The sequence below is a fragment of the Nansenia antarctica genome (genome assembly GCF_963989245.1).
Source record: "Nansenia antarctica genome assembly, chromosome: 8".
NCBI classification, from domain to species: domain Eukaryota; kingdom Metazoa; phylum Chordata; class Actinopteri; order Argentiniformes; family Microstomatidae; genus Nansenia; species Nansenia antarctica.
In genome coordinates, this window is record NC_137678.1 from 6,320,046 (window position 1) to 6,341,425 (window position 21,380).

A 21,380-nucleotide genomic window follows, 5' to 3' on the forward strand; every position below is an offset into this window, starting at 1 on the left:
CCCTAACCCTAACCCTAACCTTAACCCTAACCCTAAATGTGGCCTAACTAATTAATGCAAGTGCAATTCAAAATGGAATAATCCCGAAAGAAGCCCCGACAGGCGCACATAGCAGGCGCACCCCTGCGAGCTACACGTCGGAATTCGACGTTTGGAGTCTGCCGTGTGAGACCAGGTTGCCTTAAAACCCACCTGTTCACCATTGCATTCAACCTGTAGTCGCTGTTTCACTGTTTCTTGTTTTGTGTGTTTGTCTCTCTGGCTCTGTTCTGTTTGTCCCATTCCCTTGTAAAGTGACCTTGGGTTATTAATAATAATATGACTTTTTATATTCATTATTAATCATAATCAAGCATAATTCAAGATCAAAGTGTCGGTTGTACAGGCCATAGGAGGCAAAACATAATAGGCATCGTACAAGATAAGGTGGCATTAATGCAAGTAAGACAAAACAGGTTACGCTGTATTATCACGCTAGTGATAATCGAGTTCACAGTGGTAAGGTGGCTTGAGCTTAGGGTTGCTGTAGTCCATGCACAAGGGGTGAGCTAGGGGGAGATAGTCAGTTGATTACAGTGGGCTTGTTAATGAGCCTGATCACCTGGGGGAAGAAGCTGTTTGTTAGCCTCTGAGTTTTGGCCCTGAGGCTCCGGAAGAGGCTTCGTCTTTTGGACGGCATTGGTTCAAACAGACTGTGGTTGGGGGGGCTGGGGTTTAACAGACTGTGGTTGGGGTGGCTGGGGTCTAACAGGCTGTGGTTGGGGTGGCTGGGGTCTAACAGACTGTGGTTGGGGGGGGCTGGGGTCTAACAGACTGTGGTTGTGGTGGCTGGGGTCTAACAGACTGTGGTTGGGGTGGCTGGGGTCTAACAGACTGTGGTTGGGGTGGCTGGGGTCTAACAGACTGTGGTTGGGGTGGCTGGGGTCTAACAGACTGTGGTTGGGGTGGCTGGGGTCTAACAGACTGTGGTTGGGGTCTAACAGACTGTGGTTGGGGTGGCTGGGGTCTAACAGACTGTGGTTGGGGTCTAACAGACTGTGGTTGGGGTGGCTGGGGTCTAACAGACTGTGGTTGGGGTCTAACAGACTGTGGTTGGGGTGGCTGGGGTCTAACAGGCTGTGGTTGGGGTGGCTGGGGTCTAACAAACTGTGGTTGGGGGGGGCTGGGGTCTAACAGACTGTGGTTGGGGTGGCTGGGGTCTAACAGACTGTGGTTGGGGTGGCTGGGGTCTAACAGACTGTGGTTGGGGTGGCTGGGGTCTAACAGACTGTGGTTGGGGTGGCTGGGGTCTAACAGACTGTGGTTGGGGTGGCTGGGGTCTAACAGACTGTGGTTGGGGTCTAACAGACTGTGGTTGGGGTGGCTGGGGTCTAACAGGCTGTGGTTGGGGTGTCTGGGGTCTAACAGACTGTGGTTGGGGGGGCTGGGGTCTAACAGGCTGTGGTTGGGGTGGCTGGGGTCTAACAGGCTGTGGTTGGGGGGGCTGGGGTCTAACAGACTGTGGCTGGGGGGGCTGGGGTCTAACAGACTGTGGTTGGGGAGGCTGGGGTCTAACAGGCTGTGGTTGGGGGGGCTGGGGTCTAACAGACTGTGGTTGGGGTGGCTGGGGTCTAACAGACTGTGGTTGGGGTGGCTGGGGTCTAACAGACTGTGGTTGGGGTGGCTGTGGTCTAACAGACTGTGGTTGGGGGGGCTGGGGTCTAACAGGCTGTGGTTGGGGTGGCTGGGGTCTAACAGACTGTGGTTGGGGTGGCTGGAGTCTAACAGACTGTGGTTGGGGTGGCTGGGGTCTAACAGACTGTGGTTGGGGTGGCTGGGGTCTAACAGACTGTGGCTGGGGGGGCTGGGGTCTAACAAGCTGTGGTTGGGGGGGCTGGGGTCTAACAGACTGTGGTTGGGGGGGCTGGGGTCTAACAGACTGTGGTTGGGGTGGCTGGGGTCTAACAGACTGTGGTTGGGGTGGCTGGGGTCTAACAGACTGTGGTTGGGGTGGCTGGGGTCTAACAGACTGTGGTTGGGGTGGCTGGGGTCTAACAGACTGTGGTTGGGGTGGCTGGGGTCTAACAGACTGTGGTTGGGGTGGCTGGGGTCTAACAGACTGTGGTTGGGGGGGCTGGGGTCTAACAGACTGTGGTTGGGGTGGCTGGGGTCTAACAGGCTGTGGTTGGGGTGGCTGGGGTCTAACAGACTGTGGTTGGGGTGGCTGGGGTCTAACAGACTGTGGTTGGGGGGGGCTGGGGTCTAACAGACTGTGGTTGGGATGGCTGGGGTCTAACAGACTGTGGTTGGGGTGGCTGGGGTCTAACAGACTGTGGTTGGGGTGGCTGGGGTCTAACAGACTGTGGCTGGGGGGGCTGGGGTCTAACAAGCTGTGGTTGGGGGGGCTGGGGTCTAACAGACTGTGGTTGGGGTGGCTGGGGTCTAACAGACTGTGGTTGGGGTGGCTGGGGTCTAACAGACTGTGGTTGGGGTGGCTGGGGTCTAACAGACTGTGGTTGGGGTGGCTGGGGTCTAACAGACTGTGGTTGGGGTGGCTGGGGTCTAACAGACTGTGGTTGGGGTGGCTGGGGTCTAACAGACTGTGGTTGGGGTGGCTGGGGTCTAACAGACTGTGGTTGGGGTGGCTGGGGTCTAACAGGCTGTGGTTGGGGTGGCTGGGGTCTAACAGACTGTGGTTGGGGTGGCTGGGGTCTAACAGACTGTGGTTGGGGGGGGCTAGGGTCTAACAGACTGTGGTTGGGGTGGCTGGGGTCTAACAGACTGTGGTTGGGGGGGGCTGGGGTCTAACAGGCTGTGGTTGGGGGGGCTGGGGTCTAACAGACTGTGGTTGGGGTCATGTTATTTTATTTCTGTGTTGAACAGCTCAGCCTGATGAAAAGAATGGAAGCAATGATGTCATCATGATGTCAGATTTGGATCCCCAGGAGTAACTGTACGTCGAGCAACAAGACATGAAGATATTTTAGCTCAGCTTTAAAGAGGCAGTCTGGGATTGGTACATCCATTGTGGGACTCAACTTAATTCATTAATTAACTAAAATTAATGATATACAGTATAGTCATTGAGGAATATAACTTAGAATAATAATCTAATGCCTCATGAATTGACTTCAACAGAAGCCAAAATAAAATTGTAATAATTGGGTTAGAAAATTATTGTTTTACTTGTTATAAACAATGTCATTGTTAACAAGCACTGTATAATTTCAAAACATGGTTAAAACTATCATGTTGATCTCATGGATGGTCGGTTATTACATCCATAGCTCCGTCTCTGAATCTGAGAGTGGTTACATTTCTCCAGCCCCTTCGCATTTTGTTGTTGTTTGAATCCCCCCCAAAACATATTTGGTAATATTAGCTGTGGAGTTTTATTGAGTTAATACCAATGTCTGGCCTAAATTGCATGTGAAGAGCTGCAATGAAGATATTATTGATTTCAAACGTTTAATACTTTCCCCCAATGTATATTCTGCCTGTATATCCTGTCGTACAATGCAGGTCAGCAAGATCTTCCAACCCCTGGGTCCCCTCCCTCCTCCCTCCTACCTCCCCCCCCCCCCCCCCCCCCTCGCCCCATGCCTCCCCCAGGCCCCCACTAGTGGTGTTACAAGCATGGAACTAACAGAGAGAGTAGGAGCGTGTGTATGTGTGTGTGTGTGTGTGTGTGTGTGTGTGTGTGTGTGTGTGTGTGAACTTACAGGGAGAGTAGGAACGTGTGTGTGTGTATGTGTGTGTAAGTGTGTATGTGTGTGTGTGTGTGTGTGTATGTGTGTATGTGTGTATGTGTGTATGTGTGTGTGTGTGTGTGTGTATGTGTGTATGTGTGTGTGTGTGTGTGTGTATGTGTGTATGTGTGTATGTGTGTGTGTGTGTGTGTGTGTGTATGTGTGTATGTGTGTGTGTGTATGTGTGTATGTGTGTATGTGTGTGTGTGTGTGTGTGTGTGTGTGTATGTGTGTATGTGTGTGTGTATGTGTGTGTGTGTGTGTATGTGTGTATGTGTGTGTGTGTATGTGTGTATGTGTGTATGTGTGTATGTGCGTCTGTCTGTAAACGTTCAACACTACCAACACTCCAGCCCAAGTTTCCAGCCCCAAGTTTCTTCCGGAACTTTAACTTTTTTTAAAGATGAGAAGTTTTATACCAGATGAGAACCTCTGACATCCTGTCTGCCGTTGCCTAGCAACCCAGAGCACCAACAGATCACAGCAGAAGACAAGCCCACGAGGTGATGATTATGAGCAAAGAAAACAGTTTTATTTCATATCAACTGCAAGTTTGGTGGTGTTTCAAAAATATACCAGCGTAAACGCACACTACTGTCTGTTGATGATGATGTCACCGGTGATGTCACAGAGACCTGTCAGAGTAGTCATCGGAGAAGTCTCTCTCGTCGTAGCTGTTGTGCATGTTGGAGTAGTCATCGTAGTCATCGGAGAAGTCTCTCTCGTCGTAGCTGCTGTGCATGTCGGAGGGCATGGGGGAGGGGCCAGGCTGGGGGAGGGGGGGTGGGGGGGGTCAGAGGTCAATTGGACGTTCTGAATGTCATCAGTGAATTGTTACTGCTGGGTCTTACCCCTCTCTCTCTCTCTCTCTCTCTCTCTCTCTCTCTCTCTCTCTCTCTCTCTCTCTCTCTCTCTCTCTCTCTCTCTCTTCTCTCTCTCTCTCTCTCTCTCTCTCTCTTTCTCTCCTTCCTCTCTCTCGCCCTCCTCTCTCTCCCTATCTATCCCCCTCTCTCTCCCTCCCCTCTCTCTCTCTCTCCCTCCTCTCCCTCCTCTCTCTCTATCTCCCTCCTCTCTCTCTCTCCCTATCCCTCCTCTCTCTCTATCTCCCTCCTCTCCCTCCTCTCTCTCTAACTTCCTCCTCTCTCTCCCTCCTCCCCCTCTCTCTCTCTCCCTCCTCTCTCTCTCTCTCTCCCTCCTGCTCTCCTCTCCTCCATCAGTTACCTGGTTGTGTTCATCCCCTCTACGGCTCCTGTTGGTTCTGAAGTGGACCAGGCAGAACGCGACCAGGCAGAACGCGACCAGGACCCAGAGCAGACAGGACCAGTCCTGGACCAGCCAGGAGGTGGCCTCACTCTGGACCTCCTGGGCGGGCCGCGAGTTTAGTCCTGGACGAGACAGGAAACAGGTTCAACTCTATATTCAACTGAAATCTATACAGTAGAGGCTCAATTGACATTAAAACAAAAATATTTTGAATTCACAATTGAAGCATTTAGAACCATATCCCCCATCACCAAAAGACACACCTGTACAGTTTCAACCTGAGGAATAACCATCTGAACCTTTATATACACCTGTACAGTTTCAACCTGAGGAATAACCATCTGAACCTTTATATACACCACAAACAACTGTCTGGTTTTGTAGTTGAGTTTCATAAATACCTGCTGTATCTGAATCAGTCTGGGATTTCAGTTTCAAGAGGTATCTGTCTCCAAGTGGTTGATTTTGCGCCATTGTTTTCTAAAATAACATCCTTGTCGACTTCACCATGCAAAGTAAACATTGGAAATGATTTGGAATGTTCTACTTTTGCCAGTTGCCTTTCAAAAGATGCATTCTGTTGGAAACCATACACATTCTAATGATAGGCCAACATTCTGAATTCTGATACATCTGATACATCTGACATCACATTGTTCACCCTTGATGCCTTGCCACTAGGTGGATGTTTGACACAGATGTTGTGCATTGGCTAAATCAAGTGATGTTGTTTGAACCCTTTACACCACTACATTCACTTGTCTGCTTTATGCCTGAAGAAGGTCAATGACCGAAAGCTCGCAATAAAACAATGTTTTTGCACAGTGTTTGAGTGTGCGGATGCTGTTATTTTATAACACATTGTTTACTCAAATGCATTCTAACATGTTCACATCTTGTATTCAAAGGCTGATATACTAAATGCTCTGTTGTACAACATGGCACAGCTTCAACAGTCATGTCAATACCTTGTGAATTCAGTACATGGTATTAGGTGTGTTCTTGATTCTGCTCATGATGTAGCAACCAAATGATTGAGTCATCAGTCATGATTGAGAATCTTTGAAAAATCTCCTTTCACCAAAATAAAGAGAGATACCTCAAATAGAGTAGGATTTCTATCTCTCTCTCTCAGTGTGTGCGTGCGTGTGTGTGTGTGTGTGTGTGTGTGTGTGTGTGTGTGTGTGTGTGATAAACAGAGATAGGTATATCTGTTGGGTGGTGGGGTGGGGTGGGGCAGGTGAGAGAGGTGTATGCTGGGATGCTGGTAATAAAACAAGGTGAGAAAGGAGAGGGGTGTGTGGAGGAGAGGTATAGTACAGTATGAAGGGGGAGGAAGGAAGGCGTCCATAGGGCTGTGTAATGACACGTTTGGGCCAGAGCTTTAATTCTCTGTGTATTACCCACCAGGTGCCTGATAGGGGTATAAAAACAGGGGAGGGCCCCCGAGCCACACAGCCCTACATCTCCATAGGCCATAATAACACAGTGCACCCATCAAAACAGCAGATAAACGCAGGGTACTTATTAAAGCTGCCAGCAGTGATCAGCCTTAGTGTGGTATGCTCTGCTCTCCCCCCCCTCCTCGAGTATTCTGTGTGAGGTTACTTAGCAACAATAGCATTCCACGCATCCAGCTGACCCTGAACAGCTGATCTTACCAAGACTTACCAACCAGCCAGAAAACACTGCTCCCTTTCCTCTCTCTTTCCCACAGGTGGAGAGGACAGCTCTATCCTATCAATTGTTCGAAAAGGAGTAGGAAGAAGCCTGTCCTACCCCTGTTTATACTTAACAATTATGCTTACATTATATAATCCAATTAATTAATACATATTTCAGTATCATCCGTTCTAATACTTTTTCATTCTTAATATTGATACAACACAAAATAAATAAATAAACATACTTTTCCATTCTTAATACTGAAACAACACAAAATAAATAAATAAAAACACCAGTATCCACAATGTAATACAGAAGAAAAAGACACAGAAAACCACACCTTAGTTTCCAGAAGATTAACAACCATCCCTTTCCTAATTTTGGTATTTAACAAAAATCATTTTTCTTTTTTCAAATAGAGCAATATTTCTGCTTTCCTTCATATTTTCCTCTAGCCCATTCCATGGTAACTCCGTAGAATGATATGCACCTGCTCCTGAGATAATAATGTGAGCATAACCCTTGTTAAAGTTGTGGTTACCTCTCAAATGATATCCCTTATCCCTCTCTATAAATAATTTGTTAATGTTACCTGGGAGTTCTTGAGTCTTTGCTTTATACATTAACTGTGCCAATTTAAATTTGAATAAGTCCATGAGCTTTAAGGCATTTGACATTAGGAACAAGTTATTTGTGTGATCACGATATCCGACCTTATGTGCAATTCTCATAGCTTTTTTCTGTAGTGTAATCAATGGGTTTAAAGTGCTTTTAAATGCATTTCCCCATATTTATGTAAAATGTAAATTTATGTAAAATGTACATTTATGTAAACCAGCTCTTTTCCCTTCTTGTTTTTAGTTTTTTTTCCTAGCACCAGGGGAGCCCCCCCTCCCAAATTTCGTTGTTTGGTACCGGTACTATATCAATGACAATAAAGACCATTCATTCATATCTCCACACAGTAACTCAAATAGGGTAAGACAAGACAACAATATAGAGTATACAACATCCTCTGTTCCAGAATATGTTTTGCCCTGCACAATACTGCAATACTCCTTGATACTTTGGATCTAACGTATCTTATATGAGATTTCCAACAGAATTTACTGTCTAATATAGGAGTGGGCTTAAAGTGCAGACTCTCTGCTTTAGGTTAAGGGTATTCACATCCAAATTGAAGGAAGGGTTTATGAATTATAGCTCTTTTATATATAATAACCAAAAGTAATTGGACAAATGACTCAAAAGCTGTTTCATGGGCCAGTGTGGGCTATTTATTCCTTCATTATTTCTTTATCAATTAAGCAGGTAAAAGGTCTGAGTTGATTCCAAGTGTGGCATTTGCATTTGGAAGCTGTTGCTGTATACGCACAACATGCAGTCAACAGAGCTCTCAATGCAAGTGAAACAGGCCATCCTTAGGCTGTAAAAACAAAACAAAAATCCATCAGAGAGATAGTGGGAACATGAATAGTGGCCAAATTAACTGTTCGGTACATTCTGAGAAAAAAATAACGCACTGGTGAGCTCGGCACCACAAAAAGGTCTGGACGTCCATGGAAGACAAGAGTGGTAGATGATCACAGGATCCTTTACATGGTAAAGAAAAACCCCATCACAACATCCAGCCAAGTGAAGAACAGTCTCCAGGAGGTAGGCATATCATTATCCATGTGTACCATAAAAGAAAGACTTCACACAAGCAAATACAGAGGGTTCACCACAAGGTGCAAGCCATTCATAAGCCTCAAGAATAGAAAGGCCAGATTAGACTTTGACAAAAAAACATCTAAAAAATCCATTCCTGCATTCTTTGGACCGATGGAACTAAGATCAACCTGTACCAGAATGATGGGAAGAAAAAAGTATGGAAAAGGCTTGGAACGGCTCATGATCCGACACATACCACATCATCTGTGAAAAAACGTGGAGGCAGTGTGATGACATGGACATGCATGGCTTCCAATGGCACTGGGTCACTAGTGTTTATTGATGATGTGACAGAAGACAGAAGCAGACAGATGAATTCTGAAGTGTTTAGGGATATTCTGTCTGCTCAGATTCAGACAAATTTAGCAAAGTTGATTGGATGGTGCTTCACAATACAGATGGAATGGAATGGAATGAATGGAATGGAATGGACTTTATTTGTCATTGCTACAGTACAGGTACCAAACAACGAAATTTAGGAGGGGTGGCTCCCCTGGTGTTAGGAAAGGGGAGAAAAAAAAACACATTTTAGAAAAAGCATGAAATCACAAGAAGGTAAGGAGCTGGTTTACATAAATAAAGGCTATGTTTATAAATATAGTTTATAAATAAAGACAATGACCCAAAACATAGTGTGTAAGCAACCCAGGACCTTTTTAAGGCAAAGAAGTGGAATATTGGCCAGAGCAATGGCCAGTCAATCACCTGATCTCAACCCAATCAAGCATGCATTTCACTTGCTGAAGACAAAACTAAAGGCAGAAAGACCCACGAACAAACAACAACTGAAGACTGCTGCAGTAAAGGCCTGACAAAGCATCACAAAGGAGGAAACCCAGCATTTGGTGATGTCCATGTGTTCCAGACTTCAGGCAGTCATTGCCTGCAAAGGATTCTCGACAAAGTATTAAAAATGAACATTTTATTTATGATTATGTTAATTTGTCCAATTACTTTTGAGCTCCTGAAAATAGGGGACTGTGTATAAAAATGGTTGCAATTCCTAAACGTTTCATACAATATTTTTGTTCAACCCCTTGAATTAAAGCTGAAAGTATGCACTTCAATTACATCTTGATTGTTTCATTTCAAATCCTTTGTGGTGGCATACAGAGCCCAAATTATGGAAATTGTGTCACTGTCCAAATACTCCCAGACCTAACTGTATATAAATAAATGAATGTCAATGACCCCAAGTGTGGGACTTTATTAGGTCAAACAGGTTTGAGGGGTCAGGCAAAGGACTTGGTGGAGTCAGGCAAGGGTCAGGGGATCATCGTTGTAATCCATGGAGCAGGGCAGGAACCATGGTGCAAGGTGCTGGGCTGGAGGTGTCCATGGTGCTGAGCGCCCACTGATGAGCTAAATAAAACATTCTATTTCTGATGAGTCAACAGCACTAGGGCTCCTTCACAAAACCCTTACTGGAATCTTCATACACTCTGTGAATTAGTCTTTACTTTCTGATGAGTCAACAGCACTAACCCCATCCAGTGCGACATGTAGATAGCATATATTTAGAATATGTAAAATGCAAACACCAGAAATGCAAGAAAGTTTATGAGGTATACCAAATGGAATTAATAACAAGTGTTACAACCCTTCTGTCAAGAGTAAAATAAGGGCCTAACAGGGTAGAGTGCAGAATGTACAGGTGTGTTGCAACACAAATGCCAAAAGTGTACAAGGGATCAAATCAATTCAAGTTGTATTTGTTTGTTTATTCATAATGACAGATGTTCAGTGTCCAGTGTAGTGTAGTGTTCAGTGTTGTGTCCAGTGTCCAGGTTCCAGGTTCCAAAAGCTTGGTCAAAAGGACGCAAGGGTAAAAAACCTGTGCACTGTGCATCCAGGAAAATTCTCCTGCAGCCCTCTAGTCGTAGAGCGACTACTTACCAGTTTGCCCACCAGTGCAAAGCTGCGGCCCCCACAACCCCCCCGAGGGCCCCCACACGCCCGACCCGCCCCACCACCGGCACACCCGGCCCAGCCCACCAGGCTCAGACTATCATAGCCCTGCACGAGGCTAGCCGGGTCAGGTGCCCCAGCGGCAGAACAGACCAAGCACGCAGGCCGGCCCAGGGAGCCCAGCGCACGGCAGGCAAGCAGGGGCGAAAAACCTGTACACAGCGCCTCCAGGAAAAGTGCCACTAGACCTTAGGGGTCTAGCCGGTGTGTATCTTATGAGTGATAAATCATTGCTGTTTGCACTTTATCGCCAATGCTCTTTTAACATTGTCTCTATGGTCTTTCAGCTTCCTTTTTTCTTCTTTGCTCAAATTTTCGACCATGTAATGGTCAAACAGCTGCTTCTCACTGTTGAGACAAAATGTTATAAAGTGATTAATAAATAATTTAAGAAACTCACATGCATCAGTGGTTGCAAACTGTCATGGAAATTGTATTAGCACTCTCCAGCTTACCTCAAGTCATACTGTGGTCCACATTTATACATTTCCATGGCTTTCTTATTGGAAACAGTCCACAGATAATTAAAAAAACAAGAATTAGACATAAATAGACATAAATAGGGGGGATATAAATAAAAATAGAATAGAAATACATTAACTGTACATAGCTCATAACTGTATATAATTATCTTTGTTTTGTCACTATTTGCACTTCTGGTTATATGCCAAACTGCATTTTGTTGTTGGTACTTGTACTCAGCAATGACAATAAAGTTGAATTATCACCTTCAATAACACATCCTGGTACAACTCCCTCACTGTCAAACACAAAACCAAACTCTCCCGTATAGTCAATCAGGCAAGTAAAATCATCGGCTCACCTCAAACTCCCCTGTCTGAAATCTACAACCGGTCACTAATCAGGAAAGCCACACAAATCACACAGGACCCCTCTCACCCCCTCCACCAATCATTTCAGCCACTTCCATCAGGCCGCCGTTATAGAACTCCACTGGCCCGGAAAAACACAGATAAAAAAATCATTCATTCCCACTGCAACCACCGCCCTGAACATTTTAAAATATGAAGCACACTGTTTTTCTTTTAAACCACAACATTTTAGCATTTTAGCTTTTAAATCATAATACCGTTTTTCTTACTATTATTTTTAAATAACTAGACTTTTTAAATAGGCACTACATTTTATAAACACTGCTATATCTGTCTGTTTTTATTGTATGTATGTGACCTATGTGTGTTTTTAATGTGGATACCGTATTCATGAACTGCACAAAGCCTGTCAAAGGAGAATTTCTGTCACTCTGTGACAGACAATAAAGCAATCTTGAATATTGAATCTAATCTCATATCTGATAACACTAAACCACATAGGATTACCCAGTTAGCCAAGCCTGATTTATGAACAAAACTACGTGCGAAACAGCCAAATGCGTAACACATCCAACAACCTAAATAATAAATACATATATGAAAACTATAACGTTCATTAATCATATACATATATGTATAACTATATGTTCATTAATCATATTTCGAAATTCTCACCTGAGCTGTATTTGCCACTGTCCTTTAAAATCTCGCGGTCCTCTAAAGTCCTTTAAAATCTCGAGGTTTCTCGCGGTTACTTATGTGATGACGCGCTCGAACCAAATATGGTCTTCAATAGTCCGGGTGTCGACACCCTGCGGATGCAGCTGGACCCTTCTCTCTTAAGGCCCAGACCAAAGTGATTTACTCGTTAGGGCTTCAATGAGTCAGGTGAATATAATTCCAGTGTTGAACTATATATTCTGAAGTAACTCCAAGCCTTCTAAAGTATCCAACTGCGGTGGCTGTTGTTAAAAACCATGGGTTCCTCTAAACAGATGTCCAATGATGTCAGAATCAAGATAGTTCACTTTTAGGTAGGCTCCATAGGTATTGAAAAGGTCTCCCTCCCCTGACGTGGTGGAGGCCTTAACAACCTTCTATCAAGGTGCTATCTATTCAATTAGCCTACCTGACTATATAATGGCTTTCTTGCACTGTTTGTATGTATTTACTACGGCCGAAACCGTTGTCCTATTAAACATTTTCTTTTGCATCTGGAACCTGAGTGTGCGGCTTCTATTTCTTTCAAAAGGCTAATCCTAAAGCCTATAGGCGATCACTTTGCATACTGGTGCACGTTAGCATAGGCTCCTGCTAGATTGTAGTGCAGGTTTGGATGAATTGGGATTGACATACCAACAAATATATGAAACACTCCTGATCAGAGCTGTTTATCGGGTCCGGACAGGTGGATCAGCTGTAGGCCTTGGGTCATTTACAACATTCACAATGTTTTTTTTCCTAGCTCAAAGCTAACTAGATATCAGGCAAAGACAGCAACACACGGTTTAACTATAATCACCATGCCTTACTAGCCTAAAGTAGTTACCTTCATTTAGACACTGACATTCTAGTGCCGTTGCAAGTGGCCCCACAAGTTTACAAACTCACTCATGTAAAAAGACACCACACAATGATCCAAACACCTTTTCAATGTTTAATGGGTTATCACTGAGCTCTATTGTAGCAATATCAAACATGCGGTCTGGATGTAAGCGCCTTTAGATACAAAGTGGACAAGGCAGTATAAATAATACAATGTGCACTGTATGTCATCATGGAAAATATATACTGTGTATATTTATTTATATATGTATAAAACGTGCTTTTCAGAAACTTCTTGGATAAAGGAGGGCACTACAAAGCACACCACTACTCTCCACCTGTAACATATGAGCTAGATACACACCACGTGCCCAAGAGGAATTCTTTACAAAAATATCAGAGCATGACATTCAAAAAGCATTACATGTTACCGTTCACTGCTTCAGCTTGTGGGAGATATTTGCAGATTTTTAAAACGTTCTTTTTAACAAAAACATTTGTAAACTTTACCCTCTTGTTACCAGGAATAATATTTAAAAATACACATTCTTACTACAGGTGGATTTACCAAAGGCATGAAGGCAACAGCACTTACATAGTTACCTTAAAGGGATGGTTCAGCCTATTTTCATGTTTGGGTGAATATCCTCACAGAGCAGTAGTGAAATAATCTCTGGTATTGCGTTCTCTGCTGTGCTACTCCCAGCAAAAGCTAATAGTCAACAGCGGTTTCTCAGATAGACAGGATTCCAAGGTACCGAACATTAGCATGGTCTGATTTGAGCCAAAATGCTGTCAGAGAAACTAAACTATGTTTAGTAGCATGTTATGCTTAAAAATGATTTATTGAAGTAACTATTTTATTGTCAATAGTATGCACAGTCTCTATAATCTATTTGCTGAGAACTGGAACAAAATGTCAAAAAGCATGTGCAGGGTTGTCTAGTATATAGTGGCTACTAAACATTGTTTGAATATCACATTTCTGATGAGATTTATAGCAGGTAATTCAGACAAAGCTAAATTCCTTGGAATCCCATCTATTGGAGAGGCCACTGCTTTCCTGTTAGCTTTTGCTGGGGTTAGGCTAGCTACCAACGGAACAGTGGAGAAGACTGGCCTATGAGGATAATTCAGGGTAAGATGATATTTCACCTCAACATGAAGGCTACGCCATACGTTTAAGGGCAAAACGAAAGGCATGAAAGGTCCAAATCTACTTCAACATGTTTTAGGTCATTCAATGCTTGTGTTCTATCATTGGTTTGCCCAGACGTAAATTCATACCATAAAGGAGTCAAGCTGTTCTATTGGTTCCCCCTCTTGCATTCAAGCTGGCTGTAGTAAACATACTTCCCTCTAATAACCATCATGCTGTGTGGTAAGTAAATACAAGTTATTGCCAGAGTGAAGAGCTATCAGACCTATATGAGCAACTTCCCCTGGTGACACATACCAGTGTACAGTACTATTCTTCTCTTGTGGGTGTAGTGTTCTGTACTAGATACTTCAGATGCATTGTAATCATTCACTGTATAATACCAAAAATAAAACTATTCACCTTGGCCACAAGCATTCAGGATGGCAGAGGAGCTCAATCCTCTCCACTTTTGCCAGTCCGGTTCTTCTGGTAAGTGTAAAAGGTAAGTGCTTCAGTCCTCCTCGCCCCCCTGCCATTATGAGAGCTCTGTGTTCTGTGGCGAGGGAACTTCAGGAGCCTCCAGGCCCAATATCAAACCCTAGACACCCTCCTTCACCTTAAGGAGTCTGGGGAGAGGGTGCATCACATAAGCACAGACTACAGGTACATGAGCTGGTTGGCACGTCATCTGTCGATGGACTAGCAGTGTTGAATGACTGGCATAACTCACATTTCGACACAGGACAAAAAGACTACGACTCTAAAAAGGCAGAAGCGGGATAGAGAGAGAAGTCCTCTGGGAGAAGCGTGAAGGAGGATCCTATGTGTGCATTCGTTTTTTGGGATATGCTGAGTGGAACATTGTTTATCATCAGTCCTTTTTGATTGCGTGACAGGAGGAAGCACCCACCACCTTGAAGCTGCACCACACCTCCCCAGTAAGGTTAACTGGAAAAAACAGACAGAGATGAGGGAAGAGTTAGTTTCTCCATAGTGTCAAATAAGTGTCCCAAAGTGCATAACACAGTCCTACATGTCAGAATACCAGTCATAAGGCAGGGCTTGACATTAAGCTTTTTCAGGTAAGTGAACTTATCTTTTACTTGTCCGAGAGCTCAAGTTACATGTCCAAATATGACGATGCGCGTGTGTGTGTCTGTCTACTAACACACTACAACCCAGTAATACCTTACATTACAATTCCAACAATTACTGTGGATCTACGTGCACGCCAGAGAACGTGATCCTGCCAGCATTAATGTTTTGATTCAAAGGCATGATGCCAGATTCTCTAGGCATGACAACATGTCCGCACTCCCCTACTCAGTGGACATAGATTGTTTGACAAGGCAGCTACATTGACAAGGCAGCTACATTGACAAGGCAGCATACATTGACGAGGCAGCTACATTGACAAGGCAGCAGACATTGACAAGGCAGCATACATTGACAAGGCAGCTACATTGACATGGCAGCTACATTGACAAGGCAGCATACATTGACAAGGCAGCATACATTGACAAGGCAGCATACATTGACAAGGCAGCTACATTGACAAGGCAGCTGACATTGACATGGCAGCAGACATTGACAAGGCAGCTACATTGACAAGGCAGCATACATTGACAAGGCAGCATACATTGACAAGGCAGCAGACATTGACAAGGCAGCAGACATTGACAAGGCAGCCACATTGACAAGGCAGCAGACATTGACAAGGCAGCATACATTGACAAGGCAGCTACATTGACAAGGCAGCTACATTGACAAGGCAGCATACATTGACAAGGCAGCATACATTGACAAGGCAGCTACATTGACAAGGCAGCTGACATTGACATGGCAGCAGACATTGACAAGGCAGAATACATTGACAAGGCAGCAGACATTGACAAGGCAGCAGACATTGACAAGGCAGCTACATTGACAAGGCAGCTACATTGACAAGGCAGCTACATTGACATGGCAGCTACATTGACAAGGCAGCTACAATGACAAGGCAGCATAGATTGACAAGGCAGCTACATTGACATGATAGCTACATTGACAAGGCAGCACACATTGACAAGGCAGCAGACATTGACAAGGCAGCATACATTGACATGGCAGCTACATTGACAAGGCAGCTACATAGGTCATTAATACATTTATAACTTTTTCAATCAGACATTATTTTTTTGCGGATATTATTAATACATTGATTTATTTCTTTTTCTCTTTGTTTTGACTTGTCTGTCGGACAACTGCAGGAGGAAGTCCACTTGTCCGAACATAAAATATACTTGTCCCGGACAAGTGGACAAGTCTTAATGTCAAGCCCTGCATAAGGGTAATAAAAGTGTATGACAACTAAACGCATTACCTCTTAGAGTTACACCAAGACAAGACGGTACATATTTGAAGGCTAATTCAGCATTTAGATGGGGTTCAGAATGAAATGGAGGATTAACAATTCGGTTGTTAAGTCTGACGTCAAACGTGACGTTTTGCAATTTCCGGGTCCAAACCAGAAATTCCCTGCACCAGAGTACCAGTGTACTACAGCGGTAGAATGACAGTTCAATCGTTTTTTAGACTGGGATCTATTCATAAAACAAGGGACACAGCAGCACTTTCCCGTTTTTCCCCATATTTGTCAGCGTCTTTGAGCCTCGGAAAAGCGCTATATAAATATAATGAATTATTATTATTACTGGCATTTCGAAGAGAGCGCCTCAGCCAACTTTGGACGTCACGACTTAACCGAATAACACATTTCCTGCATGTTAAGCAGAAGGTTAGCCAGGAGTCATTGGTGGGAGGCACACATCTGACTTGGGAGACGAGTCAGAGAACATGATCACTGAGCTACAAATCACCTTTCATTATCGACAACTAGCCATTAAGTCATACCGACTGAAGCAGAATAGGCTAGGTGCACGATCTCCACTACTTCCTGAAAGGCACCTTGCATGAACATATCCTTTTTCACTCTATTGGTTTAATTGATTAATCAGCTGTGCACTGTGTGTTCCAACAGTTTACCGCACAGCTGATTAATCAATTAACCCAATAGAGTGAGACAGGATATGTTCATGCAAGGTGCCTTTCAGGAAGTAGTGGAGATCGTGCACCTAGCCTATAGCAGATGTGCTCAGGTCGATCTTCTCGAACACCAAAATTGCCTGTTCCGCCTCATGCGACTGCCTCTCCACAGACAACCAAGAAACAGACTACTTCCACAAATCCGTACAAACACAGGCGCACTCACAGCCATCCAGAACCACGCCTCACAACCAGCCCTGGGTGTTGAATTTTTTATTGCAAAACGTCACAGTAAATACAAACCATATTATGAACATTCTCTTTTACATAAAAAAATTACTAGTCAAAGTGAAACACACGCGCACATGCACACACACATACACATGCACAGTAGACACTCACACACGGACAGAATAGGGTCATGAAAGTCGTGATTTGTGTCCACTGTTGGGAGTCCTATGTCATGGTGGGGGGCTGAGGTCAGAGGGACAGAGGTCCCAGGGGGGTCAGGAGGAGGCTGATATGAAAGACGTATAGCATTATTATTATTATTATTATTATTATTATTTTCAGTACAGACATTGACCTTGTGATGCACACGCACGTGTGCGCAATTGCTGCGCTACTTCTAACTCGCGCCGTCTTTCACACTTTTTATGTATCTCCAGTGAGGAATGCAGCACACTCTTAAAGGAGAGGTTTCTCAGGGTTGCAAATAGACGGTGAGGGAATGAGAGATCAGCCAGTTAAATCCAAGTTAAATCCAAGTAGACAATCATTTCTCGGGTCCCTAATCATGTGACGCCCGACACGTTCAACATTAACGGGAACAGGACATAGTTTATCTTTAATGAACACATTTGGAATTAAATGTGAAAAAGGAGGAGCATGTGTCATGGAGGAAGTGAGAGTCTCTGATGTTGACCGTAGCATGGAGCAGGTTAGACACATGGAAGAATAGGCTCCATGCTGGCTCTATTATCCGATGTGGGACATACCATTGAGCATGTTCTCCATGCTATGGACAATAACCTGAGAAAAAAAGGAGCTTGTCATGTAGCATGGGGATATTGTTCAAATATCTAATTTGGAATGGAGCATGGAGGAATAAAGACCATGATATGCTATATCCATCCACAGAATACTGAATAACCAAATACTACATTGAATTTAGATTACACCTTTTTTCACCAGTCCCAAGAGGTCTGACTTTCAGAGTTGAGGTCAATTCAAATTCAATTCATGTGAAGTGAAGCATTTCTCTCGAAATGAATTCAAATGTTAAGTAGATGTGGTTCCAGTCCTACCTTTCCTACAGGAAACAGTTTGTCACCACCAACGGCTCCAGTTCCTCCCCAGCCCCAGTCAACCAAGGCATGCCTCAAGCCTCTGTGCTTGGACCCCTCCTCTTCACTATCTACATGCTTCCCCTCGGCCAGATCATCCGCCACCAGGGCCTAAACTTCCACTGCAATGCCGATGACACGCAAATGTATCTCAGCACAACACCATCCTCTCAGCTCCCCTCTCAATGTTGTCAACTGCCTGCTTGAAATAAAAACATGGATGTCATCTAACCTACTCAAACTCAACAGTAAGAAAACAGAGCTCATGGTTGTGGCACCCAAGGCGCTGCTCCGGAAGGTTGGTGACTTTCTCCTCCAGGTCGACGGCTGCTCCATCTCCCCATCCCCCAAAGTCCGCAACCTAGGTGTCATCCTTGACTGCACCTTCTCCTTCCAGTCACACATCAGATCCATCACCAAATCTGCCTTCTTCCACCTCAAAAACATTGCCAGACTCCGATCGTCCAACTCTGTGGCCGAAACCCTCGTCCACGCCTTCGTCACCTCCCGCCTGGACTATTGCAACGGAGTCCTGTTTGGGGTACCCAGCAAAGCCCTGGACAGGCTCCAGTTTGTGCAGAACTCAGCTGCCAGGGTAGAGCAGTACATTACCCCACCCTCATCCACCTCCGCTGGTCCCGGTCAAGTCACGCATCCTTTACAAAATCCTCCTCCTCACCTACAAATCCCTCCATGCTCACGCCCCCTAGTATCTGTCTGACCTTCTCCGCCAATATACCCCATCCTGGTACCTGCAGTCCTCAGACATGGGTCTGCTCTCCACCCCCCCGCGGATCACTGTGGGGAACTCTCTCCCCACAGTGATCCGCAACGCCCCCCCCCCCCACCACCCTGGACACCTTCAAATCTGCCCTCAAAACCCATCTGTTCACCTTTGGCCCCTAGTTTAGTTTTTGGCATTGTGTTCTGTTTTTGACTGTCTTTCTGTAAATGTGTTCCTTGAAAGGTGCTATATAAATCCAAGATATTATTATTATTATTATTACTATTATTATTATTATTATTATTATTATTATGAAATGCATTGTGGGTAAAGTGTTATTTGGAGTACCTCAGCCCCGGCCCTTGTCCTCCACGTGTCTCTGTAACTGACCTGGTCTTGTTGGGAGGCAGCAGCTGTCTGCTGGGCCGTCTCTGGGACTGGCTGGGCTGGAGCTTCATGGAGGCCCGGGGTGAGGAGCGCTGTGAGAAGTGCTCAGGCGCCGGCGGCTTCTTGGGGATCTTCTTGACCAGCCGGCTGACCCACTTCTGCTGCTCCTCTTGTGTCAGGGCCAGCAGGAGCAGGTTCTTGGCAGTAGACACGTCATAGTTCACTGCAGGGAGAGAGAAGGACCAAAGGGACAATCTGTAAGATTTCAAGTGGTTGGATGGTGAATTTTAAAGGAATGCATGTCGTTTTTTTGCATGTCGCTGTCCTCTTTGGCCACACTGAAAATGTTAAAATATACATATGCTGCGTTTGCTAATAGCAGCAAACGTGTAGGTCTTTCTAAACAAACAAAACGTTAAATGGCTAACAGTAGCTAAAAGCTGTTGTTCCTAATTATGTGGACATCTGTGGGCATTAAAACGTAGCAAGCCCTGAGTGTGTCTGATCACCACCAGGTCGCCATGACAGGAATGATGTGAGGGGAAATGGGATGAGGTGAAACTCCAAGGTTAGCTTAACACTCGAACAGCCGTGCCGATTTGACCTACTATTAGAGCCGCCTCCCTCTTTACAATGGTAATCTGCTACTTACACACAAAGACCACTAGAGGGCACTTCTTGTAAATTAGCCTGCCTTCTACACAGAAAAACTGGAAAATAGCTTTATACTAGCTTATCCTGATGTGATTTCGAAAATGTAAGCACACATATCTAGGAAATGAAAGGACGGTCCTGAAATGTGATCCGAGTGCAAAGGTATAAAAAATGTTTTACTCACAGGGTCACCATGACCCCACCGTGGCTGTTCTAGTGTTCATAGAACTGAAGCAGTGTGACCAGAGATGTTGTCACTAATACAAGTCTTGTGTGAGAACAAGGCATACTTGAATAATGTATTTTATCTGATTACAATGTGGGTAAAGGAGGCGGGTAGGGAACGCATCAAATGGCAGGTGTAGACATTCAACAGGGGTGCAAACTGGTGATGGCCCAAAAAGGTGACACATTTTCTTTTTGCGGCTAACCTTAGGGGGGGGATAGCGCTAGCACTAATGGTGTTAAATAGATATCGCTAGCACTAACAGTGGTTTAACAATGATGCATGTGTAAGTAGCGGCAGCCCTGACCGAATTACTTCGAAAACAGTTTACCGTGACTGTGTTCTCTATGCTGTCTGGAATTGTACCTAGCTCCCTGAAACTAAACGTTATTTCAACAGCAGCAGAGTTTAGCAGACAGGGAGATTAGTTAGCTCGCGCATCATGTGACTTGGATGACACTTACACCCCCCCCCCCTCAATTTCTTTTTTTGCAGATCTACACAATTAACATGGATTACATATTTTGAGATAAAAACAGCTAATTTAGCAGAAAGGTGACAAGTTTGCACCCCTGTATCAAGTTTATGAATGGAATGTATTCTGATCATTATGATCAGATGACAGAAGAGCGACGTGCAAAAGGAGCCAGACAGAGTCAAACTTAAACATTGCCTGGACCTGTTCTCAGTCATATTTACTTTCTCTTGTCAAAGATGCAAGAAATACAAATTGGCCCCCAACAGTGAGGTATACAGCCTTGGATTCAGTCCAATGGCTTTTGATCAATGTAAGCGGTTGTTAAGTATAACCGCATTCACTATAACCAAAGGAGACGAACTGCTACAGTCGACTAACGTTTATACTCCTTCATCCTTGAGGAGTGGCGCAGGTTAGTCATTTCTACCGACAGAAGGATCTCTCTTTCCAAACTTCCTTCACTGCTCTTGACTTCGCCTAGTGGCGACCTGCGGTATCTGCCAGCAACATTCAGGCTACAAGTCTTCTTTGGTCAGCAGAAACTATTCCCCAGAACATAATCATTTGGAGACTGGGTAGGTCCCATCAATCTCTCGATTGAGATTCTGGGGTATTAATAAGTAAACGCTGAGGACGGGAAGTTGTCAGCAAGTTTCCACGCCCCCCAAATGTTTATCTGAGCTGC

General features: G+C 44.6%; 1 protein-coding gene across 1 annotated transcript in view; it reads right to left on the reverse strand.

The window, feature by feature from the left end:
- LOC308163778 (rho-associated protein kinase 2-like) overlaps positions 1–21,380 on the reverse strand; it is a gene marked incomplete at both ends in the record, with an annotated part of 206,775 nt that overhangs the window by 99,090 nt on the left and 86,305 nt on the right. Inside the window, one exon of the mRNA XM_080537966.1 lies at positions 19,324–19,560. Within this exon, the coding sequence (XP_080394092.1) occupies positions 19,324–19,560 (237 nt within the window). The remainder of the gene's footprint in view (positions 1–19,323; positions 19,561–21,380) is intronic.